This window comes from Dioszegia hungarica, assembly GCF_025882075.1.
Source record: "Dioszegia hungarica strain PDD-24b-2 chromosome Unknown MKK02contig_19, whole genome shotgun sequence".
Classification (NCBI taxonomy): Eukaryota; Fungi; Basidiomycota; class Tremellomycetes; order Tremellales; family Bulleribasidiaceae; genus Dioszegia; species Dioszegia hungarica.
Window position 1 is genome coordinate 280,195 of NW_026515776.1, and position 18,665 is coordinate 298,859.

The 18,665-nt window shown below is 56.7% G+C and overlaps 8 protein-coding genes across 8 annotated transcripts; 2 read left to right on the forward strand and 6 right to left on the reverse strand.

Annotated features, from left to right (window-relative positions):
- Positions 1–174: 174 nt before the first annotated feature.
- Positions 175–2,291, forward strand: MKK02DRAFT_29104 (mitochondrial ribosomal death-associated protein 3-domain-containing protein; the record flags this gene model as incomplete). The annotated part of the gene is made up of 9 exons (XM_053087711.1): positions 175–286; positions 341–447; positions 588–659; positions 758–859; positions 918–1,029; positions 1,104–1,196; positions 1,291–1,576; positions 1,650–2,110; positions 2,197–2,291. 9 exons carry the CDS (start codon positions 175–177, stop codon positions 2,289–2,291), a joined length of 1,440 nt encoding a protein of 479 aa, XP_052943007.1.
- A 269-nt stretch (positions 2,292–2,560) lies between these two features.
- Positions 2,561–3,442, reverse strand: MKK02DRAFT_39210 (uncharacterized protein; the record flags this gene model as incomplete). The annotated part of the gene is made up of 1 exon (XM_053090488.1): positions 2,561–3,442. The coding sequence occupies one exon, from the start codon at positions 3,440–3,442 to the stop codon at positions 2,561–2,563; it is 882 nt and encodes a 293-aa protein (XP_052943008.1).
- A 524-nt stretch (positions 3,443–3,966) lies between these two features.
- On the reverse strand, positions 3,967–4,542 carry MKK02DRAFT_29106 (uncharacterized protein; the record flags this gene model as incomplete). The annotated part of the gene is made up of 1 exon (XM_053087712.1): positions 3,967–4,542. One exon carries the CDS (start codon positions 4,540–4,542, stop codon positions 3,967–3,969), a length of 576 nt encoding a protein of 191 aa, XP_052943009.1.
- A 731-nt stretch (positions 4,543–5,273) lies between these two features.
- On the reverse strand, positions 5,274–6,767 carry MKK02DRAFT_34892 (actin; the record flags this gene model as incomplete). The annotated part of the gene is made up of 7 exons (XM_053089036.1): positions 5,274–5,306; positions 5,369–5,457; positions 5,506–5,610; positions 5,659–6,395; positions 6,437–6,505; positions 6,548–6,629; positions 6,674–6,767. 7 exons carry the CDS (start codon positions 6,765–6,767, stop codon positions 5,274–5,276), a joined length of 1,209 nt encoding a protein of 402 aa, XP_052943010.1.
- A 710-nt stretch (positions 6,768–7,477) lies between these two features.
- Positions 7,478–9,172, forward strand: MKK02DRAFT_29108 (uncharacterized protein; the record flags this gene model as incomplete). The annotated part of the gene is made up of 5 exons (XM_053087713.1): positions 7,478–7,503; positions 7,591–7,737; positions 8,032–8,358; positions 8,423–8,588; positions 8,693–9,172. 5 exons carry the CDS (start codon positions 7,478–7,480, stop codon positions 9,170–9,172), a joined length of 1,146 nt encoding a protein of 381 aa, XP_052943011.1.
- Positions 9,173–9,470: 298 nt separating this feature from the next.
- Positions 9,471–12,053, reverse strand: MKK02DRAFT_39214 (ER membrane protein SH3-domain-containing protein; the record flags this gene model as incomplete). The annotated part of the gene is made up of 7 exons (XM_053090489.1): positions 9,471–9,766; positions 9,819–9,881; positions 10,073–10,172; positions 10,223–10,321; positions 10,443–10,514; positions 11,368–11,662; positions 11,845–12,053. 7 exons carry the CDS (start codon positions 12,051–12,053, stop codon positions 9,471–9,473), a joined length of 1,134 nt encoding a protein of 377 aa, XP_052943012.1.
- Positions 12,054–13,079: 1,026 nt separating this feature from the next.
- MKK02DRAFT_39215 (uncharacterized protein) lies at positions 13,080–14,399 on the reverse strand (the record flags this gene model as incomplete). Its single annotated transcript, XM_053090490.1, has 1 exon — positions 13,080–14,399. The coding sequence occupies one exon, from the start codon at positions 14,397–14,399 to the stop codon at positions 13,080–13,082; it is 1,320 nt and encodes a 439-aa protein (XP_052943013.1).
- A 1,298-nt stretch (positions 14,400–15,697) lies between these two features.
- Positions 15,698–18,304, reverse strand: MKK02DRAFT_39216 (uncharacterized protein; the record flags this gene model as incomplete). The annotated part of the gene is made up of 9 exons (XM_053090491.1): positions 15,698–16,741; positions 16,784–16,914; positions 16,957–17,144; positions 17,189–17,431; positions 17,474–17,544; positions 17,615–17,728; positions 17,777–17,869; positions 17,921–18,021; positions 18,067–18,304. 9 exons carry the CDS (start codon positions 18,302–18,304, stop codon positions 15,698–15,700), a joined length of 2,223 nt encoding a protein of 740 aa, XP_052943014.1.
- Positions 18,305–18,665: the final 361 nt, after the last annotated feature.

Consider the following 18,665-nt stretch of genomic DNA (forward strand, 5'->3'; position numbering starts at 1 on the left):
TGAGATGGTAAGGATATGGATGGAAGGTGCAGAACTTCCAAGTCAAAATCCTCCACCGGCCGACTTTTTGGAGATTACGTAAACGCAATCCGCTTGCTGCACTGAAATGTTCAAAGACTGCAGCATCGATCTGCTCTCTACAATAGTCACGAGCTACGAGCACCCATAGAAGCCATGTTCATAGCCGCTAGACCGTCCAGCTCTCGCCTGCTAGCTGCCTCGCCAGCCGTCCGCGGGATAGCGAGCTCTTCTAGGGTATTAGCGGCTGCTGCCAAGGGGAAATCAGGTGTGTCTTTTTGGCGCTAGAAGTGGTTATGATAGGGTCAAGGCTGACTCGTAGTGCGAGCACCGGCAGGACCCAAGAAAGCGGCCAACACGAGCTTCTCCAAGAAGCCTGCTGCGGCTGGAGGAGGTGGAGGTGGTGGGGGCGGTGGAGGAGGGAGTAAAGTGAGTCCTGCTCTGGTTTTGGCATGTGGCGTTGCTCTGGCAAGCGAGGGACTCTCGTGCGGGACAGGCACCGCTGGCATCGAGTTGGGGTTAAGCTACGAAGCTCCTGACCTCTGTGGAGAACATAGCTCATACGATAGGGATCTCTCTCGCTGAATTATAGCGAAGCCCGACCTGTCGCAGATCTGAGCTCTTGGCCGAAGCTCTATCCGGTATGTCTCCCATGCAGTATCTCGCATGATCAGCTGTGCTGGTCAATTCTGCTCTTCTGGAGTTCTGCTCTGTATTGTTCCATCAGCTGACTCCATAGGAAATTATCAACGCAGAGCACGTTGGGCATCCCACCACATTCTCAGCAGAGACATTTGGGTCCATAAAGCAATTTGGCCTCCCACGGCGTTCAGAGAAAGAGGTATGTCCAGAAGTCCTTGCTCGCGCTAGACAAGCCGAGCATCGGGCTGATGGGGTAGCTGTCAGATCCCAGTGGACCCGCATCGGTCGTCCGACAATGTACGCTGGACCTCGCCAAGCGAGTCGACGCTGTTCGGGAGGGTAGCAGCGGGTCTTCCAGCCTAGCTATCAGTCAGTCACCTTGCCCAATGGCCCGTCCTTTGCGAACAAGGTCGTGTAATGGAGGAACCAGCTGATACCTCCAGCTGGACAGCGGGGATCGGGCAAGTCCATGTTGCTCTTGCAAACAGTGGCTCATGCGCTCAATTCCGGCTGGATCGTGCTCTACGTTCCGAGATGTAAGCTCATCCTGTCCAATGCTCCATAATGCCCCGTCGTCTCTAAATCCATATCCTGCGCCTTATTCTGAGTGGATCTCTCGCTGACTTACAGGCTCGGAATGGATCGACTCCACTTCTTCATACAACTACAACCCCGCAACTGCAACATTCCACCAGCCCGCCCTCGCCTCTTCCATCCTCACCAAGCTCCTCGCAGTCAACACTCCCTTGCTCTCCAAGCTGAATACCACGCAGACGCACAAGCTTGATGGTGAATCCGATATTGAGGCCGGGATGGGGTTGGTGGAGTTCGCAAAATTGGGAATGAGGGCGGATGTGCCCCGTGCGGCTGTGGGTGTGTTGGAGGGTGTGATGGCGGAGTTGTCGGGACAGACTGAGTGAGTGTTTCTCATCTTCATACCAGCTGTCAATATGCATCCTTGAGGGAGGGCGGACAGCTGATATCTCCAGGATCCCATTCTTGATCGCCGTGGATGAGGCCCAGGCGCTCTTCACGCGCTCATCGTACCTCACTCCAACGGCGTCCCCGCTCGAATCATACCATCTTACCATTCCCCGCTTGTTCCTCTCTTACATCTCCGGATCCTCGTCCTCATCTACCGCTTCCTCGTCTGCCGACTCCGACTCACCCTCCACCTCTTCAGAATCCACTTCGGACTCACCATCGGCTGGTAAAACCCTCACCCTCGCCTCTATATCCTACTCGACCCCCTCCCTCCCCCCAACAACTACCCTCCTCTCTGCATTGAACCAACCGACCGGCCGAACCACTTTACACGCGTACACTAAGCTTGAGCCGGTGCATCTGGCCAATGCGTCCGGGGTGGAGACGTTTGCGGTGGAGGGGTTGGGAAGTAAAGAGGCGGCGGGGATTATGCGGATGTATGGGAAGAAGGGGTGGGGTGGACATGGTAAGTCTTTCCACCTTCTGCCCTCAGCTTCGTCATGAACATCACCAGAGCCGGGTCATGGCACGGACACAAAGCTGATATGATAGGTGATGAGCCGTACCTCTCCTCATTGATCTCGTCAGGCGGGAACGCGCTTGAATTCGGCAGAGGATTGAGTAGGAGCTTGTCGGCACTGGTTTAGAGGCAGTAGGTGATGATCTGACATGCAATCTTTACCTCACTGCACCTGCATCATTACTTACCGGCTCTGTCACTTTTCAGCTCACACGACTGGCGCTAACGCTAGAATGGACTGAACTGGTCCAATCAGCAGGGCTGCACTGACAAGATCGGCGATCAATGACTGTTCGGCGACAGCGCGTTGGGACAGGACGATGTGTGCTGGAATATTAGAATACATGACATGGAAAAGCGTGCAGAGAATCTGGAACACATTCCAGCGAGAAGGGTTCAGGCACCTTCGCACTCGCCTTGCCCTTTGCAGGAGGAAGCATTGCCGCTCCCGAGCCACGGTCTCAAGGAGGCTTTAAGCGACCCGTAGAGCGATTGGCCCGACCGCTCCTCGTTCCTTGTAGATCCGTCGCGTATCGCCGGATCCGTGACGAGTCCAGGTGACTCCTTTTCGACACTCATCGCCTTGCCCGACGATGGCTCCAGCGCCTCCTCTGCGGCCCACTCTTGCTTCAGACGCTCGTTCGCGTGTATGGTGCTGTACATCATGTCAAAGTGAGCCTTCTCCCTCAGACGAAAGTCGTCGTCCTTGACGATGCCCGTGTTGTCCTGCGACGGTCCACTTGCAGCCTGATGACGCGCCTTGCGCTCCGCCTCCTCCAATTCCTGCTCGTACGCGTCCATCTCCTGCTCGAACTGCTCCTTCTGCTCCTCCGTCTGCTTGTCGTAAGCATCCAAGATCCCCGCAATGTAGGCCTTGTGCGCCCTGTGCGGCTCCTTTGCAATCTCCTGCTTTGCTTGCACCATTCCCCCAAAGAAAGCCTGCAAAAAGTCTGCCGCCCCGTCCTCATCGAGATCGACCCATCGCATAATGGCCGTGTGATCAGTATCGGCCGGGCCGGTCGACCCTGCAGGGACTACCTGCGCAGTGTCGTCCTGAGCTGACGTACCGAGAGTGGGCGAATACCATAGCCCTCGCTCCTGGTCTTGTATCCCCTGATCGACCCGGGCGACTGCGTTGGGGATGTACGAGCTTGGGCTCGGGGCTGTGGTCAAGGGGGCCGCGCGAGGGCCTTGGGCTGAGGCTGTGCCGGTGAGTACGCAGAGGGAGGCGAGACTGAGAGCGAGCAAGGAGGTCAGGCAAGTGGAGAGAGCGACCATGATTGTGAGTCTTGAGGGGTGAAATGTAAGCGATGGGGTTGGGTTGTAAAAGGAGGTAGGTGGGCGTGGTGGTGGACGTGAGAAGGTAGGTGGGGAAGAGGAGACCCTGGGATCTCCCGTGTTGCTTATATGGCTGCGCCGCACGCCGCTGTCGTTGACCTCGCCTTCGTCGATCCTTTATCCGTGATCCTTGCATCTTTTGCTCACACGCGTTACAGCACGATGCGGCCCTTCGGTTGCCGTGTGGCGACTTTCCTTTGTTCGCGCTCATACGTGTCGCAGCTGCGCTTGCTATGATACCCCTCGATCATCCGAGAACATGAGCCGCGTCCGCGCGATGCAGTGGTGCGTTCCACGGAATGCAAGATGACTCGTGAGTCGTGAGACGAGGTGAGTACGTGGGATCATGAAACTCATCGCTAGACGCAGCGCAGGCTCTGCTGTCAAGAAGCGAGACCAGACAATTATGGCATGAATACACTGAAATGACAGGTCTGAGCGTAATTGTAAAGCACACATCACAATCAGATGTAAGCGAGAGGAAGGATACCGTCATCGCCTTGGGAGGACGAGGTGTTGAGGAGGTTCACCAACTGCCAAATCAAGGCGGCTTGAACATACTCGTGGTCCTCCCTGGGACCCTCACTCTGAGCCATCCCGTCGCTTGCGGTCGAGGTATCCGGTAGCGTCTTTGCCAGCTCGATGGATCTGATCCGCTCCAACTCCTCGATGTCAGCCAGCTGCTTCTTGGCTAGCTTGTTCAGCGCCTCGTATATCGTCTCCAGCTTCTGCAACTCCTGCAAGCTGAGCCCGTCATACCCGACTGAGGATGGGAGATCGACCTCGTCCTCAGCCGGTTGAGTCGACGTCGCAGCAGTCGTGTCGTCCGCTATGTGTTCGACACCTTGATCTCCGACCGAGACGTACGTGTCCCCTCGCCCCTGACCGCTAGCTTGCTTGCCCTCTTCGAGCGAAGCGGCGGCGGCAGCGGCGGTGGGGAAGGAGGATGCATGACTTGTGGTTGTGATCGGATTCTGGACAGAGGCAGTGGCAGAGTGGGTGAGTGCGAGTAATGGGAGCAGGTAAGAGAGAGCGACCATGATTGTGGAGTGAAAGAGATGGTGTGGGGTTGAGTTGCGACTTGTGAGTATGAAGGAGGAGAGTGTTGATCGATCTATGTGATTGGAGGATGAGGTGGGAGTTGAGATGCACGAAGAGCAGAGCTAACCTGCGCCTCTCGCTCGGCTTATATGGCTGCACAGCCACTGAACCTGACGGACCTGGTCCCGTATATCCTTTTACGTTTCCTCGCACACGCACGTCACAGCAGTATGCGATGTCCGCTTCCCCCCTGAATTGAGATTCCTTTGACGCCTGCGCTCGTACGCGTCTCAGCTACACATTGCGTGATGGCGCGCGCTCCTCCTCCTCGAGTGCCTACAGTGTCGGCTCATCGGCATGTCGTGCGTCGAGACCAAGGTGGGTGGGCGAAGGCGAGGCCGAGTGCGTGTTAAGTGAGAAGTATGAGCAAAGTGAGCAGAGTGAGTAGGTTAAGATCTTTCCCACCTCAGAAGTAGACTGAGCTTATGCCTTGGTACCTGTCTTTTGCGATTCATTGATCCAAACAGACCCAGCTAGGACACGACTAGAAGCATAAACAATTCATTTCCATCACAATCTTTCAACTCTGAGCTAAATAGTAAAAACGGGCCGGTGGAGGAGTATTTCGTTTGGCGTGGTGGGGGCGGGATGGAAGTACCGCCCGTAAAGGCGATATAACCAAGAGAGGATGTTTGTCGGAGGGGACGAGGAGGGGCGCGTGGCGATCCGCTTAGAAGCACTTGCGGTGGACGATGGAAGGTCCCTAAATTTTCGTCAGCTTCTCTTGCCCTGCTGCGCAAGCCGAAAGGTAAGGGGGAAACCCACAGATTCGTCGTACTCGGACTTGGCGATCCACATCTGCTGGAAGGTCGAGAGCGAGGCGAGAATGGAACCACCGATCCAGACAGAGTACTCTGTTGATGTTAGCGAGAACTCCAGGTTAACGACAAGAAGAAACCTACTCCTCTCTGGGGGCGCGACAATCTTGACCTTCATGGACGAAGGAGCAAGAGCGGTAATCTCCTTTTGCATCCTGTCGGCGAGACCGTTGTACATGGTGGTACCACCTGTTCGTCAGCTCAAAGTCTCACACGCTCGCTACGCTCGCTACTCACCCGACATGACAATGTTCCCGTAGAGGTCCTTCCTGATGTCCAAGTCACACTTCATGATCGAGTTGTAGGTGGTCTCGTGGATACCGGCCGACTCGAGACCGAGGAACGAGGGCTGGAAAAGCGCCTCGGGACACCTGAACCGCTCATTCCCAATGGTAATGACCTGTCCGTCCGGGAGCTCGTACGACTTTTCGAGCTGGGACGACTGTGCGGCGGTCTGGAGCTCCTGCTCAAAGTCGAGGGCGACGTAGCAGAGCTTCTCCTTGATGTCACGAACGATTTCGCGCTCGGCCGTGGTGGTGAACGGGTACCCGCGCTCCATGAGGATCTTGATCAAATAGTCGGTCAGATCCCGACCGGCGAGGTCGAGACGGAGGATGGCGTGCGGAAGGGAGAAACCCTCGTAGATGGGTACCGTGTGGGTCACACCGTCACCCGAGTCGAGGACGATACCGGTCGTGCGACCCGAGGCGTAGAGGGAGAGGACGGCCTGGATGGAGACGTAAAAGGCCGGGGCGTTGAATGTCTCAAACATGATTTGAGTCATCTTTTCGCGGTTCTGCTTGGGGTTGAGGGGGGCCTCGGTGAGGAGAACGGGGTGCTCCTCGGGGGCGACACGGAGCTCGTTGTAGAAGGTGTGGTGCCAGATCTTCTCCATGTCGTCCCAGTTGGTGACGATACCGTGCTCAATGGGGTATTTGAGCGTGAGGATACCACGCTTGGACTGCGCCTCGTCACTGGGGGTCAGCAATACTCAGATCTGGATTGATTGACTTACCCAACGTAAGAGTCCTTCTGGCCCATACCGACCATCACACCCTGATGACGGGGACGACCGACGATGGACCTGAGAGTCAGCTTGGTTCAACGCTGTAGGCTCGAGACTTACGGGAAGACGGCACGGGGCGCATCGTCACCGGCGAAACCGGCCTTGCACATACCCGATCCATTGTCGATAACAAGGGCGGCGACTGAGGGGTTAGTAGATGCTTTGGTCAAAGCGGTGAAGATGTACCTTCGTCCTCCATTTCGGCGATTTTCTGCAGGTCAGCTTTGATGATTAGATTTATGGGGTCAAAGCTGGGTATTCTCCGTGGTCCATGATTCATCGTCTCCCCTCGCCCCTATATGGGCTTGCCAGACCATACGCGGGGACCGTCGGCGGGCAGTCCGAGCCAAAGGGCTTATCGCACCGCCTCGGCTGTCGCTGGCGCTGACGACATCGTCCCCAAGTCGTACTTCGCCTCCCTACTCCCCGACCGCTCGATCTCCATACTGATTCCCTGCCCCTCTGCTCTACTGCTCCTCCTCATCCCTCATACACCCTCACACCATCCATCAACCATTATGATGACGTGCCCTCCCTCTCCTCTCCTCATTCCCCAACCCCCTCTTCTCCCTGATCGGCAGACGCAAGACTCACCTATTCGTAATTAAGCGTAAGAGTAGAAGAGGGGGAGAGACAGCTGTTGTAGCTGACAAGATGATGACTTTTTGAGATAAGGAGTAAGTATGAGAGGTAGAGATGGATGGATGGATGGATGCGGGGGCACAGGGGTTGCTGCGCTTGGATCAGGTCCCTGAATCTCGCCGTCACTCAAGCGCTCAGCGGCGATTTAGATTCCGCCGTCTAGAGCCAAGCGGATATTACCGAGTGTGGCAGTTCAAGCTTACGCGTCACAGGGCAGCATTCCTCAAGAGACAGACAGCTCGGCTCGCTCGCAATAGCTAATGCCTATACCTTCCATAGCTACCAGCTTCCCCTTGTACACAACACAGCTCACAACTACACCACACAACCCTCAGACCACCACCCAAAATGCCGCTCGAATCATGTATGATAGTGTACGTCCCGTTACTCCTGCTCCAGCTCCATCGATCAAGCTCAACCTCCACTTCACCTCCCCGGCGGGCCTTGAGCTGATGGATCAGAATGGATAACTCCGACTACACCCAAAATGGAGACTACTCGCCGACGAGGTTTGGAGCACAGTCACAGGCCATCATGTCGGTCTTTACCGCCAAGACGGATGGGAATCCAGAGTCCTCGGTTGGGCTCTTGACGATGGCGGGGAAGAGGTGAGTTGTGCATGGCTAGGATGAAGGTTTGTCATGGGAGATTGATGGAGAAGAGATGGAGGGGATATCGACAAGGGGGAGATGATAGCGACTGTGGGGAGGATAATCGACAAGGGGGAGGTTACATCAACGAGGGGGAGGCCGCTACCTCTACCTCCTTGGAACCAGGCCAGCTGCAGAGAGCAGTAGCCCTATCTCCCCATACTATCTTCTCCACTCCCTTCCAGCTCCCGCCTTCCCCCTTCTTCCCTCCCCTCCCTGCTTCACTTCATCTCCAGCTCAGCTAATCCCCAGCCCCACCCTCCTCGTCACACCCACCAACGACATTGGCAAGCTCCTCTCCTCGATGACCCGCGCCCAAATCGGGGGTTCCGCCGACCTGACCACCGCCGTCCAGATCGCCCAGCTCGCCCTGAAGCACCGCGAGAATAAGAATGCACGGCAGCGCGTCGTCGTTTTCGCCGGTTCGGACATACACGAGGCCGAAGAAGACCTGGTCAAGCTCGGTAAAAAGCTTCGGAAGAATAACGTCCTGATTGATGTTTGTCTCTTTGGGGAGGAAGGGATGGCGTGTGAGGAGAAGGTGGGCAAGTTGATTGAGGCCGCAGGGGGCGGGGAGTGGTGAGTCTAGTCCTGGCTGGGGCGGGGTGGGGCGGGCGGCTGGCGGCTGATACTGACGTGGTAGTCACCTGGTGGTAATCCCTCCTGGTCCTCATCTTCTTTCGGACGTCATCCAGACTTCGCCAATACTGTACGATGGCGCGGCGCAGCCTAATGGGGATGGTGTGGAAGGCGGGGAGGGTATGGACGGGATGGCGATTGACCCAAATATGGATCCAGAGCTGGCCATGGTGAGTCGAGTATTGCTCGAGCTGTCGGAAGCTTCTCTCAAAACCCCATCCTTCACACTTCCACACTAGCTGCTATCTCAGACTGGGACTTCGCTGACCCCCAGGCGATCCGTATGTCCCTACAAGACGCCGCCGACGCCGCCGCGCGCCAAGCCGCAGCCGCCGCCCCCGCCTCTGCATCCGCATCCTCCTCCAGCGTCCCCATCACCGCGGATCAACCACCCCACCGCATTCCTGACAACTGGGTCGCACCGACCGTCGCGCAGCCCGACGTCCCCCTTCACCCACCCACAGCAGGCGCCACTCTCCCGCCTACCATCACCTCTTCGCTTCGGAACCAGCTTGTGCCAGAGGCGGGCGCATCAGGCGACGCGGATGCGGCGATGGCGGGTGAGGAGGAAGACGAGGATGAGGAAGAGCAATTACGAAGGGCGATGGCGTTGAGTCAAGGAGGGGATGTGGAGATGGCTCCTGCAGGCGGGGAGGAAGAGGAGGAAGACGAGGATGAGGATGCGGCGATGGCCAGAGCTATTGCGATGAGTATGGAGGATCAGGGGGATGGGAAGGAGGGGGAGAAGAAGTAGGCAAGACGCGGAGGAGGAGATGGGTATGTAGAAGACCAAGCACCATGTATATTGCCTTCGCATCATTACAGTAGCTTTCCGATCTGCGTGCTCATGTCCAACGCACATCAAGTTCTCTCTCCGGATAGACTAGCCGTACATGCGTCTTTTACCGATAGATCAACCCAAAACACCGTGTTCTCACGCTCGCCAACGTATGCCTCAGGTCCCTGCATAACCCTGTCCACATCTTTCCTGATCCTGATCCTCATTTCCTCTGTTTACCCATCCCCTCTAACTCTACCCATTCCGTCCAACTCTACTTTGTCTTCTTACTCTCCACCTTCTCCTTGCCCTCAGCCCCAGCTCCAGCAGCCACCTGCACCTGCGCCGCAAATCGTCTATCAATCTCCCCCTGCTCCCTCTCCTCCAGCCTCCGCGCATACTCCTGCCCCACCTGCATGCCCATCACGCCCAGCACGAGCAGTGCGACGAGGGCGTTCCCCGCGGCCAGAACGCGGACGGCTTCGACTTTTTCGGATTCGGTCGCGGGGGTGAGGCGCGGTGGGGGCGTGGGGAGGATGGAGAAGGAGGTGGTGGTGTGCGAGTCGGGGACTGGGGTTTGGTTAGCAATACAGAAGAGAAGAGGGGGATGGAGGGGACGTACGGAATGTCCGGAGAGACTGGACGTGGATTGACAAATACAGGATGATGATGGCAGATTGCAAGACTACATATCGTCAGCCGAGATTCAGTCCCTTCTTCTCCTGCCAGTCTTGGGCGCGGTTTGTCCTCTTCTCCTCTGGTCATCGCTTCTCCCCTCTCTGCTTCTCCTGATCCTCATGTCTCCTGAGGCTCCTCAAGCTGTCACGCACTGGGCTGCTACCCTTCGAGAGAATGCGCCAAGGATATATGACTTACAGATAGCAGACCCGTCGAAAAACATGGCGCTCTCGCTCCACCGGTGCAGCTTGCCAAGGAGGACCACGAGGGGGAGGATGAGTGCTACATGGAAGAGCGCCTAGGTGAATCAGCTACCTTCCCGACTCCGCCTCTATGATGGTGACGCACCTTGATTGCGCCCGGCGCTTCCCACCAGATCCCGTAGAAGGTATAGGCATTCTCGATGGCCTGGTCCGTGACCGGCTGGTACAGCAAGGGTATGTCTACCTGCAGTATGATCAGCTCCGCCCCTCTATCAAACACTCCCGCTTCCCCAAAAGGGAGTACGGGGAGAACCAAAGAGATGACTCCAGCCAGAGAGCAAGAGGACTGAACGAGAACAACATACAGCCTGAGCGACAAAGATCATACCCAGCACAAAAGCGCTCGAGCCGAGGACGATGGACGATGCGAATCCCATCTTGGCTGATAGCTAATGCTGCTGGCTGCGTATCAGTGGGAGGGAGACGGTGAGCAAGGGGATGAAGATGAAGAAGAAGAAGGTGAACTTCAAGGTGGTCTAGACTTTTTGGTTGGGTCCGCGCCGGTGGGCGAAAGATAAGGCCAAGCAGAGGAATGCCGTAAAAACCGGACTGGAAGTGGCGCCAGGGCTGGCATGGGTGGCAAAGAGGAGCAGAAGGTGCCACTCGCCGCAAGCTGGACAGCCTGAAGTGGGAGTTGGCCCTTCAACCCGCAGTCTCGGGTCTCGCATGGCGAGCTGGGCACAACGTGAGCTTCAGATCGGACAGCGCCAGCCGCTCAACCACATGGGTAGCTACTACAAAGCAAAGACCTATGTAGAACTTCGTCTTCCCTCGCGGTAAGATTCAGGAGGCATGGTGAACGACTGGAGAGTCCAGTCTAGTGAGATGGGCTGTCCAAGCAGAGTGCCCAAAATGATGGAGAGACACAGTGTGCATCCTCGTAGAGATCTCGAAATCTGATTACCTCTCAAGCAGATTCCAAACAAATGCCCCTCAGGGCCTCATCGCGTTGCCTTACCCGGCCCCTCCATCCACAAACCCTCATCCTTTCGACGACAAACAGTCGGGTAATTTGGCGACCAGATGCACACCCAATGTTTGGCCTCCTCTCTTTCCCCGCTCGAAAGTGTCGATCTCGGTCCCATCACCTCTGGAGACCGTGAGTTCAGTGCCGGGTCCAAATCTCAGACCACGATAGGGTGAAGCCGCAGAAGGGACCTGGAACGTAATCGTCTCTGACTGTGGATTTTTGCCACCGCGCCCGAGGAAAGGTAAGCCCCCTTGGGCTACGTCAAACGTCCGTTTGGGGTTCTCGTCAAAGTCGGAGTGATCGCCTCGAATGTCACTGAACGTGGTGATGACCTCCGCCCTTGGAGTCATGTCAGGAGGAAGCGGCTTGTGCCCGGTGACGCCTGTGATCTGAACGAGGACGTGATCGCTGCTGATAGGCGTCTTTCCGATCGAGTCCCTGAAATCCAACTTGACCTTGAACTCCCGACTCTCGACTCCTTCGGTCGCGATTGGGTTCTCGCGGATGTATGGAGCAAAGCCGTCGCCATAGTTGAGATTTGAGTCCTCGAACGAGCTGGCACACAGAAAAACTCCATGTCGCCACGGTAGAAAGCAAACGATTCTCCGGGCAGCGTAGTGAAGACTTCGACCGGCGCGTAGAACGTCTTTGCCGTCGTATGGCTCAATGAGCGATCGTCTTCGGTAGGCAAGGACTTGAATCTTCCCGGCTTGGATGCGCTCTTATGGGACACTCACATCCACGTCGGATTCTTGTGAAAGTCGATCATGCTCAGTTGCGCGGAGGAGAGCTGTGCAGTACCGATGGTAGTAAGTGAGCCATGCTGCGGATCCAATCGCTGACGCATACCTTCTGGAGGCTGACCGGTGGTCATCATCCGTTCGTGTATGAACTTGGAATTTCTCGATGGTGTGAAGGTAGCGGGAGGGCCGTCCTTGCCACTCATGTTGCTCATGGCCTTTGCTGCCTCCCACTTTTGACACTCATCGACTGTCTGGGTCGTGTACGTATAGGATGTGATGAGATATGGGTTTCCTGTGTCTGGATGAGTACCCTGGGCGGTTTGGGGAAGGTAAGGCATGACGGATGTGGGAAGAGAGGCGCAATGCACAGTGAGAAGTGAGGATGTTAAGAGAGCGAGGAAGTTGGAACAGGTACGCCCTTTATACCCCAAGTTGAAACAGGTCACGTGACACATAGTTTAGGTAATCACCCTTCACGCCCTTGTAGAGTTGTAGTGGGCGAAACTCTTGGGTCTCTCCTCATCCTCTGGTTATTACAGGTTGAGGCTGAGGCTCAGGTCAGTACATGCATCCTCTGGTTATTACAGGTTGAGGCTGAGGCTCAGAATCATACGATTCTAACTCCCCAGAGGTGAGCTCTAGTAGCGACCCTCACGGATGTCGGCGAGCGAAAGTCTTGCAAGGACACAAAGGATGACTCGGCCGGGTCATATGCCCACGCTGTCGAGCAGTGTAAGGTCGCGATGTCGTGCTATGGCGACACATCAGCGGTCAGTGAATGTGTAACACTTATGGGCGGGGCAGGCGCTGCATAAAGGATCAGCAGCGTACTCAGTTGATAAGGGGCAAGGGAATGGCGGGCTCGGAGCCCGAATTTGGCTCGACTGGGGCGCGTAAGAACGTGAAGCAGATGTTCTTTTTCTAGCCGGCCCACTTTCACGGGTGCCTTCTCTTAAGTGATGCCCATTAGGTGAGCAGTACGGCTTCCAATGATGACCTCGCAGGGCCCAGCCTTCCGACTGGAGCCAGAGCTCGACTTTCGTTCCGCCATTCGCCTTGTACAGGCCCCAATTCTCAAGCATACCAATGCTCTCCTGCTCGAACTTGGCGCGCATGAGTGTCGGGCACTCTGCTCTGACTATCCTGGAATGAATGCGAGAACGCGTTTGACACGACGAGATATGTATGCACCAAGAAGATAAAGCAGTCGATATATACACAGACACACCTTATACTGTCCCCGCCTCGAGCTCGTCACCGGGCGCTGATATCTTCGCGAGATACTCCAGCAGGCGCGGGTGGCGTGCCCAGCCGGTGTGCGGCGGCACGCTCACGATCCTTGCAGACATCTCCAGCTCCCTACCAGCCCCTGTCCTGGCGTAGACCTCCTCCCGTCCCTGGTTCGCGGGACAGCCTTCGCGAAGCAGAGTGACTTGAGTGGACGCTTTGCTGCTGAGAGCGCTTGCGCCACTTTGCAGCGTATATGTGATGTCCCCCGTCTGAAGCGCATCGTCCCTGCTTCCGTCGGCCGCGGTCAATAGCGTGATGCCATGCGGGCCGGGGCCACCCTCGGCGCTGCGCCCCATCTGAAAGAAGGCTTCAAGTGGCCCTTGAAGGGCTGACGATTGACCACTTGAGGTATCTTCCTCGATGAGTTGGACAATCACTTCACTTGGCTCGATCTGCTGCCTTCCCCGCCGCCCATCAGCGAAAGCGAGGTGCAAACGCATATCGCCCCTGGCTGGCTCATCTCTCCTTGACGGATCCACGTCTAGGGTGATTCTCTTTCCATTGCTGTATCGGTAGTAGTAGCTCTGTGATTGATGAAACGCGGTATTGATGGAAAGCCCCGTATCCATAGTACCCTTGTAGAAGTACCACACCTCGTTGAGACCGTCGTAGCCAAATGCCCAGCCTTCTGGCCAAGATTGGGCAGTGGTATTGATGCTCGTATCGGACGGTCTGAAGCTTGGCCCAGCCGCCTTTGCGTTCTTGAATGGGACGAGGGAGACTGAGTGATTGCGAGCTCTCGACAAGTCGACCATCTGTCTCAGCTCAATTTCGGTAGGGTAGATGCGCGCGATTCGGTACTGCTCAGGGTTGGAGTCGAAGGCAGGGGGAATCGGAGGCCTGCCAGTCTTGGCAAAATAGCTCTTGACTGCCTTCTCGGCTTCTTCGCTCGAGAGCTGAGACAGGTCTGGCGCCTGGGGGGCCTCCCCCGGGGGACCCGCTTCGGGGGCGTCCTCCGGCCCCTCTCGCATCGAGAGCTGAGAGAGATCTGGCATCAGGGGATCTGCTCCCGATACTACACCGCGTCTGTCTTGCCATTCCGCAAGAGAGGTACTCCCGTCGTGACCGTGGAGACCCAGCCTGCAGACATTTGAGTCCGTACGGTCGAAGATCGTCGCGGTCCACGAAGTCCCGGGGACGGGGTGAGTACCAGTCATGATCTCGGGCCGGATGATGAAGGTGTCACGTCCATGCGAAGAGTGTGTAAGATGCGCTGGTCGCGGTGCCAGGTCGGGAAGAGTGTTGGAACTGCTGGACATGATGACGTGAGAAAGGTCGGTGTGTTAGGGTGGATGAGTCGGTGGACAAGTACGTGAGCGAGTGGAAGATGTGTAAGTGATACGGCAGGGTGGATGATGCGCTGGTAGATAAGCAGAGAGAAGACGAGGAGGGGATGGGCGCCCCTTCTGAGACGTGCGGTAAGCCCTCGACGCCCAAGGAGCCCACGTACTTTGAGGTCCCGCCTAAAAGGAAGTACCCGATTTGGGCAAGACGTGCGATGTAGTGCTCGGCGGAGATCTCGGCCGGAGCTCGATCATCAGCGCCCCGGAGCGTACTAGGCAATTTCCTAGCTGGGAGGGGGGTCTCAATGAAAGGGTCCTCAACTCGTGTAGTGTCTCAAGGGCTGATGTGATTGACGCCCTATCGGTGTTCACCGCCGTTTTGGCCGAAGTCAAAGGGGAGCTCGCTCGTGCAGCTCGGACAAATTGTGCTCATCGGCGCTTTGGCCGAACTCAAAGGGGACCCAGCGGACTTGCTGGAGTAACGCAGCTTGTAAAAGGGGTCATGGCGTAAAGGAGGCTGTGCTCAGTGCGCGTAAGATCTCGAGAGGGTGTGAGCGAGCAAGACAGCCCGGCCGGACCTTGCGCGGTAGCGAGCGGACTCTTCAGAACGAGACAGCCTGTAAGAGGGGTCAGAGCACAAAGGTTCACGCGGCTCCACCTGCTTCATACTGTTAGATTGTCCCCCAGCGAACATGCTGGCAGGATCAGAGCGGGACCTCATTGGCTGCCACAAGCTGGATTGGGCGCTTGACCATCGTTGGACCGTCAGGTGAATTAGCGGTTTAGAGAAAAGTGTCGTTTGTCAACGTCAGTATTGAGTCCCGCCACCGCGGGCCTTCCTACCATACACTATACATGGCTCATAGACATAGGCAGAGATTATTTATACATGAGGATGGATTGTACGGCGGGGAGAAGGTTACATAAGGGAGCGTGGGTCGACTTCCGACCAGCGAAAGGTTTTGGGCGTTTGCGTGTGTGTCGTATTCGGGTCGTGGTTGATCGTGTGTTGTTTACTGGTCGTTCGAGTCGTCTGTATACAATGGGTCGTTATTGGCCGTACATGGTCGTCATCATCATCATCATCATATCCCTCATTTGGCCTGTAAAGTCAGCTCCATTCCCAGCCCTACGCCCGTCCCTACGCCCATGTTCACGTCCACATCCATGTCCACGTCCATGCCCAAGACCACCCCTATCCCTACCTTGTCTCTATCCCGGCCCTACCCCTATGTCCATGTCCACCTTATCGAGTCCAAATAAGGCAAGACTCACTAGTTCCCAGACCTCCCAATCCCATAAAGCATATTCATCAACCTCGGCGCTGCCCATCCTGACGACCCCTCTTTCCCCTCTTTCCCCGTCTTCTCCCTCTCCTTTTCCTTCTTGCCTTCCACGACACCCCCATCCTCCTTCCCCTTCGTGACCGGAACAGCCCTCGGAATCCGACTCGGCGAAGAGGTGTATCTATCCGGAATCTGGACCGCATGGGTCTCCTTCAAAGGAGTCTGTCTCCTGCTCGGGAGATATGACCCTCCCGCGGCCGGCGCGGATGTGGATGAGACGACAGGCACGGGGATGCCCGACTTGGTAGGAATAGGAGGAGCGGGCTCTGGCGAGTGGACGTGTACGTGCGCGTGAGCGTGAGCGATCTGGGCGAAGCGAAGACGGGGGGAGCTGAGCTCTCGGCGGAGTTTATTGGGGATCCGGGTGGGGGTAGGTGGTGGGTCGATGATCATCTCGTCCGTGGGTTGAGGGGATGATGCGCGGGTTGGAGGTGGAGATGGTCCGAGACCGGGAGAAGCAAGTGGTGACCCGTTGATCCGCTTCCGAGGTCGGTCGTTCGCGGAGACCACGCTGAGGATGGATGGAGACCGCTCGAGAGAGGACTGAATGTCCAGTCCGAGCCGAGTAGGGGTGGTAGGTCCATCGACCGCTCCGGGCGGAGGAAGGGCTTTACGCGTCAAGCCCCGCTTCGTACCCCGCATCGAGCTAGCTCCCTCCTTGATAGCCGACGGCGCGCTTGCGGTCTCCCGATACTCTTGCCGATTCCGAGCGAGCCGGTCTTCCGGTTTTGGGGTGGGCGAGTGGACCGCCACGACCGGTTCTGGGACTGGACCGGTCTTGCGAGGTTGACCGACAGCGTCGCCGCGTTTGGGAGAAGCGGACGAGCTGGAAGCTTGGCGGGGCTTTGTGAAGGCCGGAGGGAGGTCGAGGCGGGGGAGAGTGGAGACGTCTTCGGCAGGTGGGGTAGCGAGGGGGTTGAGCGTTTGAGTAGCTTGCATTCCGATCTCACGGAGCAGCTCATCTCGCGCAGCCTATATGTCAGCTCTTGCGCTTTGGGGGGTTGGCGAACTCACCCATCCAGCCCACTTCATCTGGTTGAGCATCATGAACTGCTGTTGCGGCCCGACGACCATTCCCGGGCGCACGATCCGCATATACCCAATCACCTCTTGCGCCGTAAAGCTGTACTTGTAGATGAGGTACGCTACTTGTCAGCTCTGGCTCGGCTAAGATACCAGTAGCTCACCTCCGATGAGAACGCCTGTCCGCCCAAGACCCGCTTTACAATGCACCGCCACCGCCCGCCCAGCCTGGATATACCGCTCCGACATGGCGATAAACTCCCGGATAATGTCGTCGGACGGATTCGAGCCATCATCAAAGTACATCTCGACATGGTCGATATCGACATCGGTAAAGTGTCGCTTGTCATACCTGGGAGTTAGCTCTAGCTCTTGAGAAATAGCCGATGAACTCACAGCTCATCATTCAACCTAACGACGACTCCCACTTCCTGCCGTTGGAACACCTCTAGCACGCTCTTGAACGCGTGGTTTCCCGTCAATCTTGACCGGCTCGCCGGTCGATAGTTCAGAGGAGGTTGACCAGAGTCGATAGCGGCCTGAATGGCTTTGCGGCGGTGGGCCATGAGCTTGGCCCAGGCGGGCTCGAGAGGCGAGGCGAAGGCGATGAAAGGGCCGAGGATATTCATGTCGCCGTTTCTGCCAATCAGCTACAGTCCATCCATAACAAAGAGGACTTACTCTGGAGTCTCGTAGTACTGATACTCGCGAGCGTCGAAATTGCCAAGATCGAGCAGACCGAACTGCATGGCCTTGTGCATCCCATACAGGCAGTCCCATCATGTCAGCTGGGTGCATGAAGTTACGCACTGGGTAGCTCACCTGGATCGCGAGACCATGATCGAACTCCCCGTTTCCCGCATCGCGGAAAGGCATAAGCTCGAGCTCCGCGATAGGCTGAAAGCACTGCCATGGAGTTTGATGTCGGACGATGAGCTGGAGATCAGCTACGTCCCCACGCAGCTCGCGAAGTTCTTAGCTCACAAAGTACAGCGCGACCATTAAAGCCATGTTGCTCTTGGTCTTTGGATCTGAGCTCGTGTAGAGGCATATCGGCCGACTCTTGAACTCCTTCGCCTGGTGGTCAGCTATGGGCTCCTCGCAGCCCTGGGAGAGTGCACAGCTCACGTTCATCTTGTCGTGTAGAGCCAGACACGCAGAATACGTGAACGCCAGATTGAGCGGACCATAATCCCTCGAGAAGGGGCAGTATGCCATTTGGTCGTCCACTGCCTGGTCAGCCTCCTTCCTTCTTCCCAATAAGATCCACTGACGGGAGAACAAGCTACACGCCCGCCTAGTTGACGGATGGACCCACTGCCCCGCTCTCCCTTCCTTCGCATTCCGCCCAACATCCGCTTTGTCCAGCGTCGTGAAGCAGAACTTCTCATTAAAGACCGCTACGGGGTTTGGAAAGTCTCGGCCGGGCAAGGAAGGTGACGAATGAGGTGAAGGGGTGGCGGAGTGGATGGCGCGTGCTGTCATAGGGGCGAGGAGGGATGAGCCGGTCATCTTGGCCTTAGCCCTAGCGAGGAGGGAATATGATGAGAGGAGAAGGAGGAAGGAAAAGCGGTGATGGGTCGAGCGGCCAGCGAAAGGACGGGTGAAGTTGAGTGAGACTCTACTTAAATGTGAGTGTGGAGCTTATCTGAGGTGAGTCGGTAAGCGGTATCGGTATCGCTGAGGGTCCCAAGCGACGGCGATGAGTAAGAAGGGAGATGAGCAGAAGAGAGAAGGGAGGAGTGCATGGGAAGGAAGCATGGCTGCTGGGGATCCCTCGAGGGGACTAGCCTGGTGAAAGAGAAGAGGGAAGGGACCGAGCGGTAAAGTAAAGTTTCACAATCATAAGACACACACAGACACAAAAAAGGTC